We start from the raw sequence: 17,615 nt of genomic DNA on the forward strand, positions 1-17,615 counted from the left end.
TGCTATGGGCTCCCCAGGAGTTTTCTCTCTGAGTCAGCAATGCACACGTAACATGTTGCCACAGAAACAGACACTAGCCCACGGATATTTTCCAGGATCAGGAGCCTTTCAGGATGATTAAAAACAAATTTATTTAGCACGGTGAAACAAGGTTATCAACCATCAGTAAATTTACTGACAATTAAAAAAAAAAAAAAAGAGCAAAAAAATGACATGTCTATAAAATCTGGCAGCAGTGGATGGGGAGGCCAGTGACACCAATTCCCTGAGCTCAGCTATGAAAGCTTGCAGCACTCAGAATTTGTGTGTGTGTGTGGGGGGGGGTTTACATCTCAGCTGGCACATGCATCCTCCCATCAATACTTCTCTGTAAGCTGTGTCTGATCTTAAAGAGCATCTGTAAACAAAATATAGCACTAGCATCACTTCAAGAGACTTGAATCAGCATATCTTCTTTACTTAATGAGGACCAGCATAACACCCCCACAGATGCTTTAGATTTCAGCATTTTTCACTGCTACGGGGACATTTTTAATCATCAGTCCTGGTGCTGTAAACTTTTGAATAATTTTTTTAAAAACATTGTTCAATGCTTATAAAACATAAGAAGAGTGGCTACTTCCCGATTTTGATGTGACTGACCACCAGCAAGTGCAGCACCGCAGCAAGGAAGAGCTCCGGTAGCAGCACTTACCACTTCATAGGCAGAGGAATGGAGGAGGGATCACCGGAGTCAGGGCCCTACCATCCTTTTGCCCCACACGACATCAGCAACTAAGGCATTTATGGGGCAAGGACGGACATTGATATTTTTGGCCTACCCCAATCAAAAAGGGGTTCTACTGTCCCTGCAGCAATTAACAGTATGAAAGAGGCAAAGGTTTTCGGACCTTCTGTGCCTCCGCGGATCATAACAGATTGCTGTTCAGGTTGGTCCTAGCCCAGCTGGAGAGCAGACACACCCAGCCATGACAGGATCTCATGCATAGCCGGGAGAAACCTGTTGCAGCAGTTCTTTGACTGAAACACAATCCCAAAGAGTACAAAAACAGGCAGAGGTAACCCTGCAGCACATACAAGGTTGCATAAAATAGCAATGATAAAATATATCAAAAGAAGAAGTGCCTGCCAGCATAGCTCATGGGACTGTGAAAGAGGTTATTAAAGTCAAAAAGGCATTTTTTACAATATAAAAAACAGGACCTAATAAGGAAAATGGAAAAAACATTAAGTACTGGCAAATTAAATGTAAAACATTAATAAAGCCAAGACAGAAATTGAAGACAGACTAGTAAAAGAGGCAAAAACTAATAATAAACCTTTTTCAAGCACATTAAAAAGAAGAAAACTTCAAGGAAGTCAATTGGGCTATTTGATGACCAAGGGTGAAAGGGCACTCAGGGAGGATAAGATAGACTATGGGCCAGATTTTAAAACTTAAGCGCGGGCATAGATTTGTGCGTGCAACCTGGCGCACACAAAATCTACGCCCGATTTTATAACATGCGCGCGCAGCCGTGCGCATGTTATAAAATCCGGGCTCGGCACGTGCAAGGGGGTGCACACATGTGCACTTTGCGCGCACCGAGCCCGAGGGGAGCCCCGATGGCTTTCCCCGTTCCCTCTAAGGCCGCTCCGAAATCGGAGCGGCCTCGGAGGGAACTTTTTTTTTGGTCCCCCCCACCTTTTCCTCCCTTCCCCTATCTAACCCGCCCCCCAGCCCTACCTAAATCCCCCCCTACCTTATTCGGCGAGTTACACCTGCCCCCGGCTGGCTTCCGGCGTACGAACCTCTGGCACGGCCGCTATGCCGGAGGATTAGGAACGCCCCTGGCCCGGTCCGCGGACCGCCATCACGCCCACAGACCCGCCCCGCCCCTGGACTGCTGCTATGCCCCCGGCCCCGACCCTGGCCCACCACCACACCCCTGGCCCGCCCCCGATCCACCCATTTTCGAAAACCCCAGGACATACGCGCGCCACCAAGCCTATGCAAAATAGGCTCGGCGCATGCAGGGGCAGATTTTCTCAGGTTATGTGCGTATATTACATGCATAGCCTTTGAAAATCTGCCCCTATCGCAGAAAAATGAAATGAATTTGGAAGAACTGCTAGAACAAATTGACAAACTAAATAGTAACAAATTACCAGGACCTGGTGGTAATCACCTCAAAGTTCTAAAAGAACTCAGATATGAAATTGTAGAACTGCTATTGGTAATTGTAACCTATCATTCAAATCTGCCTCTATACCTGAGGACTGGATAGTAGCCAATCTAATGCCAATTAGATTGCAACTTGACATGAAAAATCTACTTGCAGTAAGTTTCTCATCTTGGCTGTTTTTACCTTTTTATAAATACAGGGATTTATTGTTTTACAGATATTCTTTAGAAATGTTTGCCTTCTATGCATTGGGTCAGTCTTTATTTTCATTTATTTTTTACTTTCTCATTTTGACAGTGTATGTAGGGTCTTCATAACCATGCATTGAAAGTAATATTCTCCAAAGATTTCCTGTACACAGCGAGTTTAAAAATAATTTTTTCATGCTTAGGCATGTTTACCACCAATCTGTGTTATGTGTACTAGATGTGTGCTTGTATAAAAATTATTCATGGCAATGCACTTTCAGTATTTTTCTGTCTGTATAGGTAAGATCGGGTCAGATTATATTCTGAAATAAAATTGATTCAACATTCCCCTGAAGAAGGAGGGTTTTCCCTCCGAAACATTGCAATGTCGGGTGATCTTGACTTTGAAGATATCGTTTCCCGGTATCAGATATATTAGAACATTGAGTAACAAGTGAAGGACTTTGGAAGACATTTGAGCAAATTGTTGAAGTCATTTCTGGTGTTTACATATATTCACATTACGAAGTGCATGCATTGTTTTTTCTTTTATAAAAAAGTGAGAAATAGTATAAATAATTAGGAAATCATTGACAAATGGTCAGTTGACATATGAAATGACTGATGATTAAAATTTTGAGCACAGGAGGATATTTAATAATCATTTAGCATTAAAAGGACATATGAGTCCTAGATTGCTTTGCCATTGCCACGTTATGATGGTCATTCATATTGTTATGAAAACAATTTTTTTGCATCACACATCAGTTGGTTTGTTAAAGTGAGATCAATTTTTGTCTATAAAATTATTCAAAGCAATTTAAACACAAGCAGACTGTGAGGAGCTGCAGAAGGATCTTGAAAGACTGGGAATCTAGGAACACAAAATTTAATGTGGACAAGTGCAAAGTGATGCACGCAGAGAAAAATGTTGGGTTTCATATTAGGAGTTATCACCCAAGAAAAGTGATGAAGACAGAGGAGAGAGAATCCTGTGACTGGAATATCATTGTCTGTAAATTAAGTTGTTAAATATTCTATATAACAAATGAGACTGGAATATCATTGTCAGTAAATTAAGTTGTTAAATATTCTATATAACAGCACTGAAGGAACCTTCAGCAACCTTTCCTTCAGTGCTGCCATTCAGATGTGAGGGAGAGTGACTCCCCAGACTGGAGATGCCCTTGAGTGCAGAAGCATACCCTTGAACTTTACTCATGAGATCACAATCATGTACACTTGTAGACAGTGTACAAAGAAGTAGAAATAAATATCAGTAGTAGTAAAGCACATTTTGCATTATTATATTAAACTAATGAAGACTACACAGATAAACGTGATTCAAATTTATTGAACAATTTTCATTCCATTACAATTAACAAAATTAATTAAAAACGCTAACTATATAAAAACTGATAAGGTTATTATCCGACATGTTATTTTATTCATTTCAATGCAAAATACAACCAGAGGGGGCCAGCGGGCAGGAATGATGTTCTTCCTTTAAGAACTGGTGCTGTAAAGTTGGGTGTGTCCAATTCAAGCTCTGATCTACTGTGAAAACTTTGATGAGCAGTAGTACAGTACCCAGGTAACAAGGTATACTCATGGTACAATGTGGATGCATGGCCATGGAGTGGCCAATGAAGACAGTGCCAGAGAAATAGTCATGCAGATAATCCCCAGGTGTAAAAATGAGGACTTGTCATATTTGGCCCCACATGACCAGAGGTCACACATGAAGCAGCTTGATGAATTCACTGGAAAAAAAACAAACAAACAAAATATATAGACAAGTGACAGATAAAATGCAACAATACTCTGGATTTCATCTCCCATGGAATGTCAGAAAAAAAGCCCTACGAGCCTTATTCACTAAGAGGTCAATTTTCAGAGTTCAGGTGCTGAGTTTTGATAGAGAATTTTGCCGTTTTGAAAACTGCCTAGGGTGCAGCACCACATAAGCTGGCTAAAGCCTGGATTCACCATTCTTTCGCAAAATGGTGAATCCTGTGAAAACGGGGGGGGGGGGGGGGGGGGCACACATACATGTGATTTTTTACATAATTTATATATTCTTTATAGATGTTTTGTGTACACACATGTTTTATATTTGGAAATATTTATGCATTTTATATGTATGTACGTTTTTATGTTCTATACTTTACTATTTATTTATGTATTTAATTCATAAGTGTATTTTAATTTAATGATTTATTTATGTTTATTTTGATTTTACACATATTTATGTATATGTGTTTTTATACTTGTTTACAATAGCCCCTGAGGCAGCTCCTAGAAGAGCGAAACTCGGCCAGAGTCGGGCAAGATTCAATAAAAGTCCTTTTTACCGATCCTTCTCTTCGTGTTTATGTCTAGGAAAGCTACATGGCAGTACAATAGCTGGATAAACGTATCCAGCTAACTAAAAGATAGACAAGTATATTCAGCAGCACGGCCATGTCGATGTATATCTCGGCCAAGTTAGCCGGATCAGTTTATCAGGCTAACTTGCTCAGCCGTATAAAAGCTGAATGTTGTTCTCTGGGTGGCTATGTAGGGTGGGGCCAAGACAGGGAAAGTAAGTTGGGCACTGAGCACTGATTTTCAATGTTAGGCACCTAACTTAAGTGCCTAAGTTATATGAATTTTCAGTCTAAATCTTACTATATGAGTGCTTATTTTACCCTGCATTTTCCTTCTCTTCCTTCGTAATTACAACTCAGTGTAACCAGGACTGAAAACCTGGCATCATGAGCCTTCATTTGCAACTATCTGGGGATTTTGCCCCTTTTATTTCCCCTCACAACATATAATTAGTCCAGTCACTGCAGCAATGGTCTTGGACCAGGAGCCACACAACTGGAGCTCCTTCTGAAAACCCTGACATCATGGGCCCTGATTCCCCATCCCATTGCCTCTGTAGCATCTTCAGCCCTGGATGATGTAGGGAGCAGGAGATCTGAACCAGGGATCTTCATATAGAAAGTATATACAAACGTTTATACTAGTTTGAGTTCATTTCTATTTTCAGTGGAAGAGCAGGTGCCAATACAACAATGCAGTGTTCCACAATCAATGACAGCTTGAGTTGACGGAAATATAACATCAGAACCTAAAATACCAATACACCTCTTATTAGGAAAATAGAACAAGCCAAGCTGCTATAGATCCATACACGGAAACTATATGTTAGCAGAATACCTCACCTTGGTCACACATGCAGAATTTAAAAAGTCAACCATACTAATAAAAAGAATAAATATTTCAAAATAGCTTATGTTTGAACATCCATAAATTACGAAGCCAGCATTTATTTCAAAGTGTTTTGTGGGCTAAGAGGCGGTGGGATTGGGCCTGAAGGCCCACAAACATTTTTTTTGTTTTATTTTGGAGCCACTTAACCAGCTATATGTTGAATATACCTGGTTAAGGCTAAATTTATCCAGGTACATGCAGCTGGATAAACCTAACCAATTACATTCAAAAATAGTCACTCGGTATCCTAGAGGTGAGAGCAGCAGGCTGTGAACCAGGGAAGCTGCAGTTCAAATCCCACTGCCACTCTTTGTGATCCTGGGCAGGTCACTTCCCCCTCTTTGCCTCAGGTACAAAGGTCCTCATTTACTAAGCATTTTTCTCATAGACAGAGAAATAAGCAGAGAACAAACAATATAAAACTAAAAGAAACTATAGAAACCAAACTTAGGGCTGGACTCATCATTCCTCGTGGAATGATGAATCCCGCGAAAAAGGAGGCGGGGGTGTGAGGGGGGGACGGGCCTGCGAAAGGCCGCAGCCGTTCGCACCACGGCGGTGCGATTTCGCCAGCCGCGGTGCGGCTGGCTGCCGCCTTTCACAGCAAATAGCGTCACCGTAAAAGGTGGTGCTATTCGCCGCGCTACTGCCGGCAATAATGTTCCTCACATTATCGCCGGCAGCGGTGCCACAGCCGACTCCTCCCCCTCCCCGCCCAGACTCCTCCCCTCCAGCTAATTTAAATCCTATCGCACGCGAAAAGGCCCTTTTTGTGTGCGATAGGTGTTTACCTTTAGTAAATAACCCCCTTAGACATTTCTCTTCAATAAAGCAAAACCTATTTCTCAGTCTGACTGGATCCAGCAGTCAGAAGGAAAGAAAAACAGGAGCAGGATATCCTTGTTGGCACCTGTGGGCTGTGATCACTTGTTCACATAGAAGAGCTAATCCAGATTAAAGACTGCTTATGTTTCCTTATCATTGGGCCTTTCTGTAGCCAGCACAGGAGAAATAGGGGAACCCAGACTCCTTGAAACAGCATGGATTACGACAAGTGTGGGGTAACAAAAGAGGAAAGCTCAGCTTGCATCTGGTGTTGCTGGATATTTGATTTGATTTTTCTTTGGCTTGACAGGAAGAATCCGGCTCTGACAGGAATTGCGCAGCCAGTGCCAGATTTAGGCACGAGCTACCCTAAGTAACAGTTTAGGTCCTCAGATTACAAGAGGGCTTCTAAACAGAAACAAATCACTAAATTTTTCAAGTTTTACATTCTTAAACTTGAGATGGCTTAGGGTCTCAGCATGTTTCATCCAGCCCTGTGAGCATCCACAGGAGAGCTGGACTGCTCTGCAAATTTCTAGTGTTCATGGTCTAAGCAAAGAGCAGACGAGATCTTTGGGCTGTTTCTACCAGGACAACCAAGGTGTACGATTACACAGAGCATTCTATTGCTGCTTATCTGCTTCACCTCCTTAGTTCCCAACAGCAAGTGTGGCACGAAAACTTCAGCAGTAACCGAGTCTTTTGTGACCTCAGCTGGCCCCACAGGCAAGGACTCCAAATTCCATTGTTATAGGAAATGATACTGAGCAGTGAAAGAGCATGGAAGCCCCTCATTTTATGGCTTTGAAATCCACTGACAAAAGAATATGTATTAATGCGGATAAACAAATAACCCCATAACTGTACTTGTCATCATGAGTAGGAACGGCTGACATTTTAAAAATAAATAACTGGAGGTGGTCTTGGTGAACTGTGTTGTTGCTGAGCTCCGGGTTCCATCCCTCAGATGACCACAATTTTTACACATTTTTGCATTTAGGGGTAAATTTTAAAACATCCGCGTGGTCGTACATGTGCGCACACTACACGGCGTGCACAAATGTTCGCCTGATTTTATAATCAGCGCATGCAAGGGGGAGCACACTAGTGCATCTTGCGCGTGCCGACACCCGCAGCCTTCCCCCTATTCTAACCTTCCCACCCCTTCCCTTATCCTTTCCACGCCCCTAGCCCTATTCTAAAACCCCCCCAACCTCTATTTTACCTTTTGCGCGCGCCTGCAGCCTGCCGGCACACGATACCCCAGCAAATGGCCGCTGTGCCGAAGGCCTCTTACCTACAGACCGCCCCTTTTTTAAAGCCCCGGGACTTAGATGCGTCCCGGGACTTTACGCGCATCTACGTGCGTAAATCCACTGGATTTACATGCATAGAGCTTTTAAAATCCAGCCCTTAGTTTTTGGCATAACTTGAACATTCAGTGTTTCTAATGTATGGACAAGTTCATGGTTAAAAGTGATGAAGAGATAACCATGAAATTAACTGGAAAAGACAAAGACAAGATAAAGACGAGTGAAAACAAGATGGCTGCCTCCAAAGAGGACACAATACCTATTCAGAGTTGGTGGCAGGGGTAACAGCAGGTGTAATAGCGGCGCTTGATAATAAACTGGAGCAGATCTCTGAACAAATTGCAGAACTTAAAAATTCCATGTCAGACATTGGAACATAGTTGGATGATAGCAGAAGGCCATATTACTGTAGTAGAGGATGAGGTTGGAGAAGCGGATCTCTGTATCAGAGAAGGCTGCAATGGACAGAGAGGACAAGCTGGATGATCTTAAAATTCAATCCAGGCAAATTAACCTGTGATTTGTAGGGATATCTGAAGCAGTTCCAGATCATGAGCTCATACAGGTACTGGAGATTTGACTGGTGTCGGAGTTGGACCTGGGTGACTATCAAGGCTGAATTGGTTTTGAATGAGCGCCTCGCTTAGGCCCCAAAGCTATTGGCCACTTAAAGCCACAAGTAGTAATTACAAAAATGATAAAACTATGCACACAAGATGCTTATTCTGCAAGCCTACTGGAAGAAAAGGGGACATTCAATGTAATAATCAGAAAGTCCTGATTTACCAAGATTTCTCAAATCATGTTACTAGTAAACTCAAGAAATTTATGCCTAGAAGAATATGGGAAATTGTCATACAAGGTCAGACCAAGGGTCCATCAATCCCAGCATTCTGTCTCCAACAGCGGCAAATCCAGGTTACAAGTACTTGGCAAGTACCCAAGCAGTAAACAAACTCCAAACAGTATATAGATCCCATGCTGCTATTGCAAGGTGATAAGCAGTGGCTTTTCCCTAAAAGGGGAATTTTAAAAACGGCGCACAGGTACACGTTTGCACGTGTGTCGGTCCGCACCCAGGGTCGTGGTTATTTTACAACATGCGCGCGTATATGTGTGCATGTTATAAAAAATCCATAGCTGCATGTACAAGTGCGCCCAATTTCAAGTGGATACACGCCTGTGCGCACAAAAGCCACACCTATCGCGTAAGTGGGGAAATTTTAAAAGGAACGCATGCTGACGCCATTGCCTGTTTTACCAGTTCTTCCCCAGGTCGCCCAGTTATCAGCTAGGTCCTCCAGACCTCCCTGGCTTGATAGCCTCTACTCCCCCCAATTACTCCAGACCTTTATACCCCTCTGAAATTGCTTGTTAATTATTGTTTTATATTTACGCACCATCCATAGCAGGACTTCGGCATGCATCCAATTGTGTAAGTACCTATGCTCAAATTTCTGGTTAAAGTCTCGAAGCACCCATGTCCCGCCCAGACCATGCCCACGCCCCACCCCCTTTTGAGAAATTCCGATCTGTGCACGTGGCGACATTTACGCGCTTATCCTGGCGGCTTTTCAAATCTGCTCAGCACGCACGAGCCTGACATATTCACGCATCCCCTAACTTAGCTGCGTGTCAGGGTGTTATCTTTATGCCTTTTTTAAACTCAGCTACACTAACTGTCTTAACCTCATCTTCCGGCAATGAATTCCAGAGCTTAATTGTTTGTTGTGTGAAAAAGAATTTTCTCTGATTTTTTTAAAATGTGGAGGTGTTTTGAGCAAAAAGGGTCCATCCTTTATTCTTTCTATGTGCCCCCGGGTGCCAGTTAAAGGATCCGTCTTGCCCAGGGGTTGCCCTTATGTCACACCCTTGTTGATATGGCTAGTTGAAGGCACTTTTAGGTAATCACAAACATTTTAAAAGAAAATCACTATTATAGATGCATTAAACTCCTCTAGGAATTCATGTATGCAGCATACGTGTGTCATGCATATGAAGTTGAGGTCCGAGATTCCTGCAGGAAGAAAAACGAGAGCCAGTGTGTTTTCCCATAACATTCCACACTTCATCGTCTCTCCTTACCTTTCTTTTATCCACAAATGAAATGGGATTGTTGCCCTTGTGCCTGACGGAAAGGACTGGGTTAAGTGATTTCATGGTATAATACAGCTTATCAAATGCTTCGTCCACTGAGATATCCTAAAGAGAAAAAAAAACAGCCTAATAGAAGTAGAGCACCCCCATTGCACCCCAAATGGCCTCCGTACTGTGCACACAGTTCCTGTGCTATCACACCCCCACTGTGTTATGTACTTTGTCCCTGCTTTAACCATTTCTGGACTGTACAGAATTTTGAGGTGCTGAACCGAAAAAAAAAGAGGGAGGGCTAAATTGTTTGAAAATGCCCCGATTTTAGCATCTGAGCCTCCTCTGCGGTTTTAGAATACTGTATATGTGCTTTGGTAACGACATTATATTCCATATGAGTTGGATACATTTATTTTGTATCACTTGTATAGACTTCAGTCCAAAATGTAATCAGAGGCCCTAAAAAAAAAAATGTACAATACATTAGTTTGGCCCCTGGACTGGTAAACACAAAATGAAGATACCATTGGGTAAGAGGGTCCAGGGGCGGTTGGGAGGGATCGGAAGAGATCTGGAAGGTGTGTGGGGGGGGGGGGGGGTTTAATGTGGTGGCCTGACAAATTTTTTGGTTTCGTTTTTCATTTCTTTTTCAAAATTTCATAGTTTTTGTTTCAAATAAAAAGAAACAAAAAAAATGAAATAATCTAAATTTAAAGAAACAAAACTAAATGAAGAAAAAAAGAAATGACTGTTTGCACCCCTAGTGTAATCACTTCAGTCCCCTGCCACTTTCCCCAATTCGCCAACACTAATCTTGCTTTATTTCATTACTGTAGTGCTACCTCCACACTCACACAGCTGCACACATGTGTCGCACTTACTGAAAAGTCCAGGAATTCAATGGCAGACTCCAGGTTTGCTTGGATAGCTTTCAGGACTCCAAAACAACCCGTGCTCTGCATGGGGTTCCGAGCCATCTAAGAACAAGACACAGCTTGATTCACTGGGCTTTTATTATGTGTTAGTGTGCAGTAGGAGGTATGCGAAGGAATCCTGTCCACTATGGAATGGCCTGCAGTTCTTTGGACAAACTGGTCATTCAAAGATTGAACTCTTCAGTCACCTCAAAAACCATGAACAGACTAAAGCAGAGCTCATTCTCAAATTAAGCAATTGCCTACTACTGCCTACAAGAGAAGTGTGTGTGGGTGGGGGAGGACTTGCTACAGAAGCATGTGAGAGGATGCCATTACAGGAGTGCATGAGGAAAGCTGGTTATTCAGGTGTGCAAGGGAACCCTTTACAGTCATGCATGAGAAGCGCAACAAAGCAGCTTGCTTCTTCATGTGAGATCATGTTCCTTAGTCCTTGTAGGTGGACTTTTTCATTGCTTTTCTAATTTGATTTACTTAATTTTTTGGACTGCTGCTGTACAACATGAGTGATGTGATTCAGATAGTGCTTGGACGCGGCCGCTATGTGGCCTCCCTATGCACTGTGCCAATCATCTATTTACGCTCCAGAATATACCCTGCTCTGCTTTAGTTACACTACCCAGAGATGAGTTTCATTGGGCCTCTTCTATCACAACCCTATCTGTTTAGTGAACAGTCAAGCTATCCATAAGAAGCTCGCTATATTCTGTTGAAATGTGACTGTCCCGAAATTTTATGTACCTCTAAGACTAGGTGGTATCAATCTGACACCATTTTACTCAATTACATCTTTCAAATTATTCTTTTTTTCCCAGCCCCATCTACATAAAGGAGGAGGAGGGTTATTAATTGCTGCGAAGAATTCCCATAATCTGATGTTCTGGGTTTTTTTCTTCAATTGTAAATGTTTCTCTGTTACCTATACAAAACGGTGGATGGATTGGGATATACATTTTTTAAATAAATGTAAGGGGGCCCCAAAATCTGCCCCTTACTAGCGGTGGTTGCCCCTGGTTGGTATGGCAATTGTGACCTCGCCAGGCCCTCCAGCCAGCAGTTGTGTCAAAGGTCTCAACAGACTCTGTCCTGTCCTATGATATCAGTGTATTGTTAGTGTGGTGTACCACTCCCCATTGGGAAAAGTGAAGGCAGGGTATAAAACCCTTGCATCCATGTGATGCAGGAGGCTTCTGAGGTAGGATTCCAAGATCTGGAGTCCTGGGGAAATTTGCAGTTATCTCTTCACAGAATGGCACCATAGGGCCTACCCTGCACAGAAGAGGCTCAGAGGAGTATTGAGAAGAAGGATTCTAGGATAGAAGTTCCTGGAAATCCAGAGAGAGTGGAGAAGAGAAGGGTCCTGAAGAACAACAAATCCTAAGGAATCCTGAGGAAAAGAGGATTCCCAGGAAACTGGAGATGAGTGTACTGCCTAGAAAAAGTCTCAGTCTTGGATTCAGTCACAATCAGCCAGAGACTCAAGAGAGAGCAAGAACAAGAGAAGGAATCTTTTAGAAAAGGATTTCAGCTAACAATCGGGTATTGGGAGGGCCCAGGGTGGAAGGGATACCCATCACAAAGGGCTGATCTGTGTTGGGAAGCAGAGTGAGAAGAAACTGGTTTATTTTTTGTACTGTGGATTGTGTTACAGCACTGATGCATTGTCCTGGAGGATGCCAGAGTTTTTGGACTTTTGTTTTTCCTTGCCTTCGGATCAGTAAAGATTTTTGCTTTGAACAGCAGAACTTCTTTAAGTTAGTAGAAATGATTTATCTGTTTTATGGTTTTATTGTTTTATTTATGTTTTATCAGTATTACTTTTATTATTTATGTTTTATTATGTGAATCACTTAGGCCTTTTTGTGTAAAGCGATCAATAAATTCTAATAAATACAAAATACAAAACACTGATGTGGATCATGTCTTTTTGGAGTGACTGAAGAGCCCCTGTGTGAACAAAACCTTAAAGGCCTTGAAGACTGTACTTCTGCCCCCCCGTGCAGGAACCATGTTTCTTTGCCCAGTACCACACCAGGATTGGATAAATAATAAACAATTGCATGACTGGAATCTATTACAAGAGAGTGCGATGGAAATTTGTTATGGGACAGGAATCTGTCACGTTACTGTATGACATAAGCCAGTAATATGACTGTGTGATGGGAGTCAGACATAGGAATGTACTCATGGGGAATATAGGCAATTGCCTATGGCACCAAAATTTGAAGGCACTGTTCCAGTACTCAGAGCACAACAGCAGAGATTCAAACAGGGCTGAGCCCATAATAGAAAGTCAGGGTGGGGCCTGTGAGCCAGTGCCAGCCCTTGCGTGAGTTTCCTTGGAAAGCACTCTTCTTATAAACTCGTACCACAGGATATATTCACACTGTGAAGTATATGCATGCCCACCATAAAATGTGCTGATACTGTACAGTATGATCGCAACGCTCAGTTTCCTGCAACAGCTAAAGAGTAAATTCTGCAGCAAAGTTTCTGAAATTCTGTGGCATACTTGCATATTAAGTGGATCATTTTCAGACTGTCCAGGTTCTTTTTACCCATGGGCTTTGCACCAGTTTTCAAAGTATATGTGTTGCGGTCCGCTCCGCGACCCTCGCGTCCCGGCCCTTACCTCAAAGTTCCAGCTGGGCCACTCGATGCCTGAACCAGCTCCGTGAGCGTCTCTCCGCGGGGGAGATGCCATTATCCTGGGCTCCTTAGGCGCACGCGCGCGCTGTCACGGCGCTGATATAGCCCGTTTCCCGCCAGAGCGCGCTCCGCCCCCACTCCTGACGTCAGACGCCCAGTCCTACTTAAAGTCCCCGCAGACCCTACTACGACGCCTTGCAACCGGGTCCCTTGCGGTGCCCAGTTGCCCTGAGCCCCAGTGTGTGACTCCCTCGCACACCGTTCCTGCCTGCCTGCCTGCCTGCTTGGTCTACTACGTGACTTGCTCGCACTTCTAACCTCTTAGTTCTTGCCTGCTTCAGCACCTGTCCAGGTTCCTGCCTGGTCCCGCTCTGCCTGCCTTCAGCTTGCTACAGTTCCCGCCTGGTTTCTCTCTCTGCCTGCCTTCAGCTCGCTGCAGTTCCTGCCTGGTTTCACGCTGCCTGACTTCGGCCCACCGCAGTTCCTGCCAGGCCTCCTTCATCCGCTTCAGCTCCAGCCTGCTCAAGATCCGGACCAGAGATCACCTAAGTCCCAGCGGCCGGGTTCCTACGGGCTCCTCCCGGGGGGACCCCGGCTTCCAGGGTGAACCTCCTGAGTCCCAAGCGGCTGGACTCCCAAGGGCTCCTCCCGGGGGAGTACCAGCTTCCGGGTGAAGCCTACTGTCTACATCAGCCTGGTCTGCCTACCAGCCTGCTGCCCCGAGACCATAGTCCAACTACCCCAGGTCTCCCGCAGGCCGGCCTAAGGGTCCACTGTCTAGCTAGTCCCCAACACTATGCATGCTTTTTGCTTTGAAACTTGCTGCAAAATCAAAGGATGCTCGGTCACGTGCTTCTGCTTTTTCTGCAGTTAGAATTATGGTAGAAAACTACATCCATCCAGTTACAAATTCAATCTGTTCCCAGACTTTTCCTCCCCGACCTCCTTTCTGGGTGCAATGCAAGAATGTGCAGACTTTTAGTCACATTAATGAAGGGGGATTTCCAAACAGCCACTTAATGCAGGTAAAAGGGTTTGAAAATTGTCCTCCCTGAAATTTCTTGTGTGTCTGGATAATTTTATTTTGCGGAAAAGGGATCTTTTTGATTGGTGCTGGGAAGGGATGAGGAGAATAGAAAATAGAGTAGGGTTGGGGATCTAGGGAATGGGGAAGAAATGTTGGAGGAGGGAAATGGAGAAGGAATGCCAAAGGGAGGGGCAGAGGGATAGGAGATGGAGAGAGGATGGAGGAGGGGGAATCAGGAGAGAGGAAGGAGAATTAGGGGGGGATCTGGGATCAAGAGAGGGAGGAAAGAAAGATCCACTCCCCCAGCCTTGCCATTATCTCTTTTCTCACTTCCACACTTATACTAGGGATGTGCTTTCATTTTAGTTTGATTTTCTTTTGTTTTGATTTCAAAACAAACACAGTTTTGTTCATTTTCAATTTGTTTCATTTTAATTTTTTGGCTGCCAGTCCCAACCCCCCACCCACTCTGCTGAAAATACTCATGCTCCCCCCCCCAAAATGTAAGACTCCCCCACTGCAATCCCACCCCACACTTGGGCATCCCTCATAACCCACAAACACAAACACTGTACCTTACCTCATTAGTGAGTGAAAAAGAAACACGAGTGATCCCCAGTCACTCCTTCCTCACCAGTGCTGTAGTTCAAAATGTATTCGGCCAACTTGAGGTGGGCACCATTTTGGTACACATCCATATTAAAAAATGGCACTGGCCTCAGGTTGACTAGTGTCATTTTGAAAGACAGCATCAGCAGGACAGGAGCAACTGGGGATCACTCCTAGGGTAAAAAAATGGGAGGAGGGGAACTGGGAAGGGTCTTGGGAAAGTATGGGAGAGTCCAGAGTGTTATTCTTTTTAAAAATTTGGGGAAAGGAGTTTGGCCTAGACTTGACATTTTTTCCTTTTATGCTGTTTTTTTTTTTATTTCATGTATGGGGGATTTTTGTATGTTTTAAATAAATGAAACAAGCAACAAACAAAATGAAAAAAACAAAACCCAAACTAAACAATTTTTAGTGCACATTTACAACACATATCTCATACCCCATCTATTGCCTAACTCATTCACACACACTCTCTACCCCCTCTTATTCTTATGATTTACTGCTTTTACCTTGTATTTTGTTTTATTTTTGTTGATTATTATTGTTTTATTGCATGTTTTATTGTTTTATCACTTGTTATGATTATTTATATTGTCCTAATCTTGCCTTGGACATTTTTAATGAAAATACATGTAATAAATAATGTTCTTAAATTATGTTCTTACGTTCTTTGGCTGCCTGACTGCTGCCATAAGGTAATATATATTCATTCTGTAGGGAATGCTATTACCTATTTGAAATATGTTGATTCTTGCAGAAATTCCTAGGTTTGCCATAGTGCTAGAAGAGGTTTTTCAATGTAGCAGCAATGGATGTAGGTACATCGTGGTCAGCTACAGAGGACTTAAGGGCTACCCATGGGAAAGTTCACTGGCATTGTACACTGTAACATTACCCACCTAAAATGCACCTAATCAATAAAACATATGTAAACCATACAACATACTCATACTGTAAAGTATACTCACACTGAGTATTTTCAAGGATTTGTTTTCTTGCAGGCCCAATGACAACTGCAGGGCTCCTGCCAGAGTAATGCGATTGTTGCTTAACAGAGAGAAACAGATTGTAAGTGAGGAGAAGCAAACCACCTACTCACACACAGTTATGGAAAGTAGAGATATGTATCCATTTGGAACAAATGGGTAATCCAAACCAAAAAAGTTCATATTCAGTTCATTTTGTTCCAAATGAAATGAATGGACGGGGTCCAAAAATAATGAAATTTGTTTTTCCTGTTCTACCTAGCCGGAGTGGAGCCAGGATAAGAAGGGTCAAAGAAGGAGCAGACCAATCAAAATGAAGCGCATCTTCAACCGGCCAGTCCCAACTGGCAGCTGTAGTGATTGACAATGACCGCCTCATTTTTTTTTAACATGAAACTGAAAGGAAATCTAGACCTTGAGTAGAGTCAACAATTTGAAGTATTTCTCTCTTTCGCTTCAGAAAGAAGAGAGTTTGAAACACACAGAGCTATAAAGACAAAGTGAAACAAAAAATTGTTCTAAAAAGATTTACTTAGTATTATATATATTTAATACTTAGGAGAGAGGACTGTGGGCTACTGGGTTTTGGTTCTTGGTGCCTCTTGTCAGTGTGTGATAGAAGACACTGTTAGGGTTACAGTATCAACAGGATTTTGAAGGCTGTGGAGAGACACAGTGATTCACTGACTCCAGCAGATAGGAGGAGAGATCTCTGTCTTCTGTCACTCTGACTGGAAGGTATATTATTCATCACGGCAGCATTTCTGTGTCTGTCTCGCTTTGTGCAAGCACACAGTACAGTTCTTTTCATTTTGTTTCCCCCATTGACTTTAATGGAAAACAAATGAGCAAATGACACGAATACATGAATCATTTGGGGGGGCCCAAACCAAATTAAACAAATAAGCAGGCAAAACAAACAACAAATGAGCCAAACCAAACAATATTTTTTTGCATGCATTCCTTATGGAATATGAGAGCAGATAAGGGCCACAAAACCTATCCAGTCTTCCCAATTTGCTTCATTTTGCTTATGCCATAGGCCCCAATTTATCTCTGGTATTCCTTTTTCATTTCTTTGCTGTGGAAAGAATTGATCTTCCAGGTTATCACCTATAATCTTTCTGTATTATTTCATTCCATGCCAAGACACACTGAACCCTATCCCTGTAGTATGAGAAACCACTCTGCAAAATGTCACATCAAGCGTTTCTTCAATAAAATCCCGAGTTCCAAATGATCTGGGATATATTAACTACAGAAAGCTACCAAATGAGAGGAAACAAAGCCATAAAATTCTGATTACCTCCTTACCAGACCTTATAAACAGAAAATCTGCTCATCTACAAAGTTTTGCCTACATTGATGGTTAGAGACATGAATCCAAGGCTCCTTTAATTCACTGCAATATATTTCGATTTCGTTATCTGCTCAAAATACGTGTGATTTGGACCATTTTTCTTCTATTTTTATGCCTTTTAAAAAGAAAAAAATTAATCTGCAGGACTATGTTGTTTATGTATACTCTTGATATATTGGTTTGATAATATTGACTATATCCTTGAC

General features: G+C 42.7%; 1 protein-coding gene across 2 annotated transcripts in view; it reads right to left on the reverse strand.

Annotated features, from left to right (window-relative positions):
• Nucleotides 1-3,687: 3,687 nt before the first annotated feature.
• The window catches only part of LRRC74B (leucine rich repeat containing 74B), a 38,373-nt gene continuing 24,445 nt past the window's right edge, over nt 3,688-17,615 (reverse strand). Inside the window, exons 8-11 of one of the 2 annotated variants that reach the window (XM_029571338.1) lie at nt 16,032-16,110; nt 10,725-10,820; nt 9,838-9,954; nt 3,688-4,116 (exon numbers count right to left, since the gene is read on the reverse strand). In XM_029571338.1, the coding sequence (XP_029427198.1) occupies nt 4,114-4,116; nt 9,838-9,954; nt 10,725-10,820; nt 16,032-16,110 (295 nt within the window). In that variant the 3' untranslated portion in view covers nt 3,688-4,113. The remainder of the gene's footprint in view (nt 4,117-9,837; nt 9,955-10,724; nt 10,821-16,031; nt 16,111-17,615) is intronic. The other variant, XM_029571339.1, reaches the window with a different exon arrangement.

Source organism: Rhinatrema bivittatum, chromosome 11 (assembly GCF_901001135.1).
Source record: "Rhinatrema bivittatum chromosome 11, aRhiBiv1.1, whole genome shotgun sequence".
In the NCBI taxonomy this organism is placed as follows: domain Eukaryota; kingdom Metazoa; phylum Chordata; class Amphibia; order Gymnophiona; family Rhinatrematidae; genus Rhinatrema; species Rhinatrema bivittatum.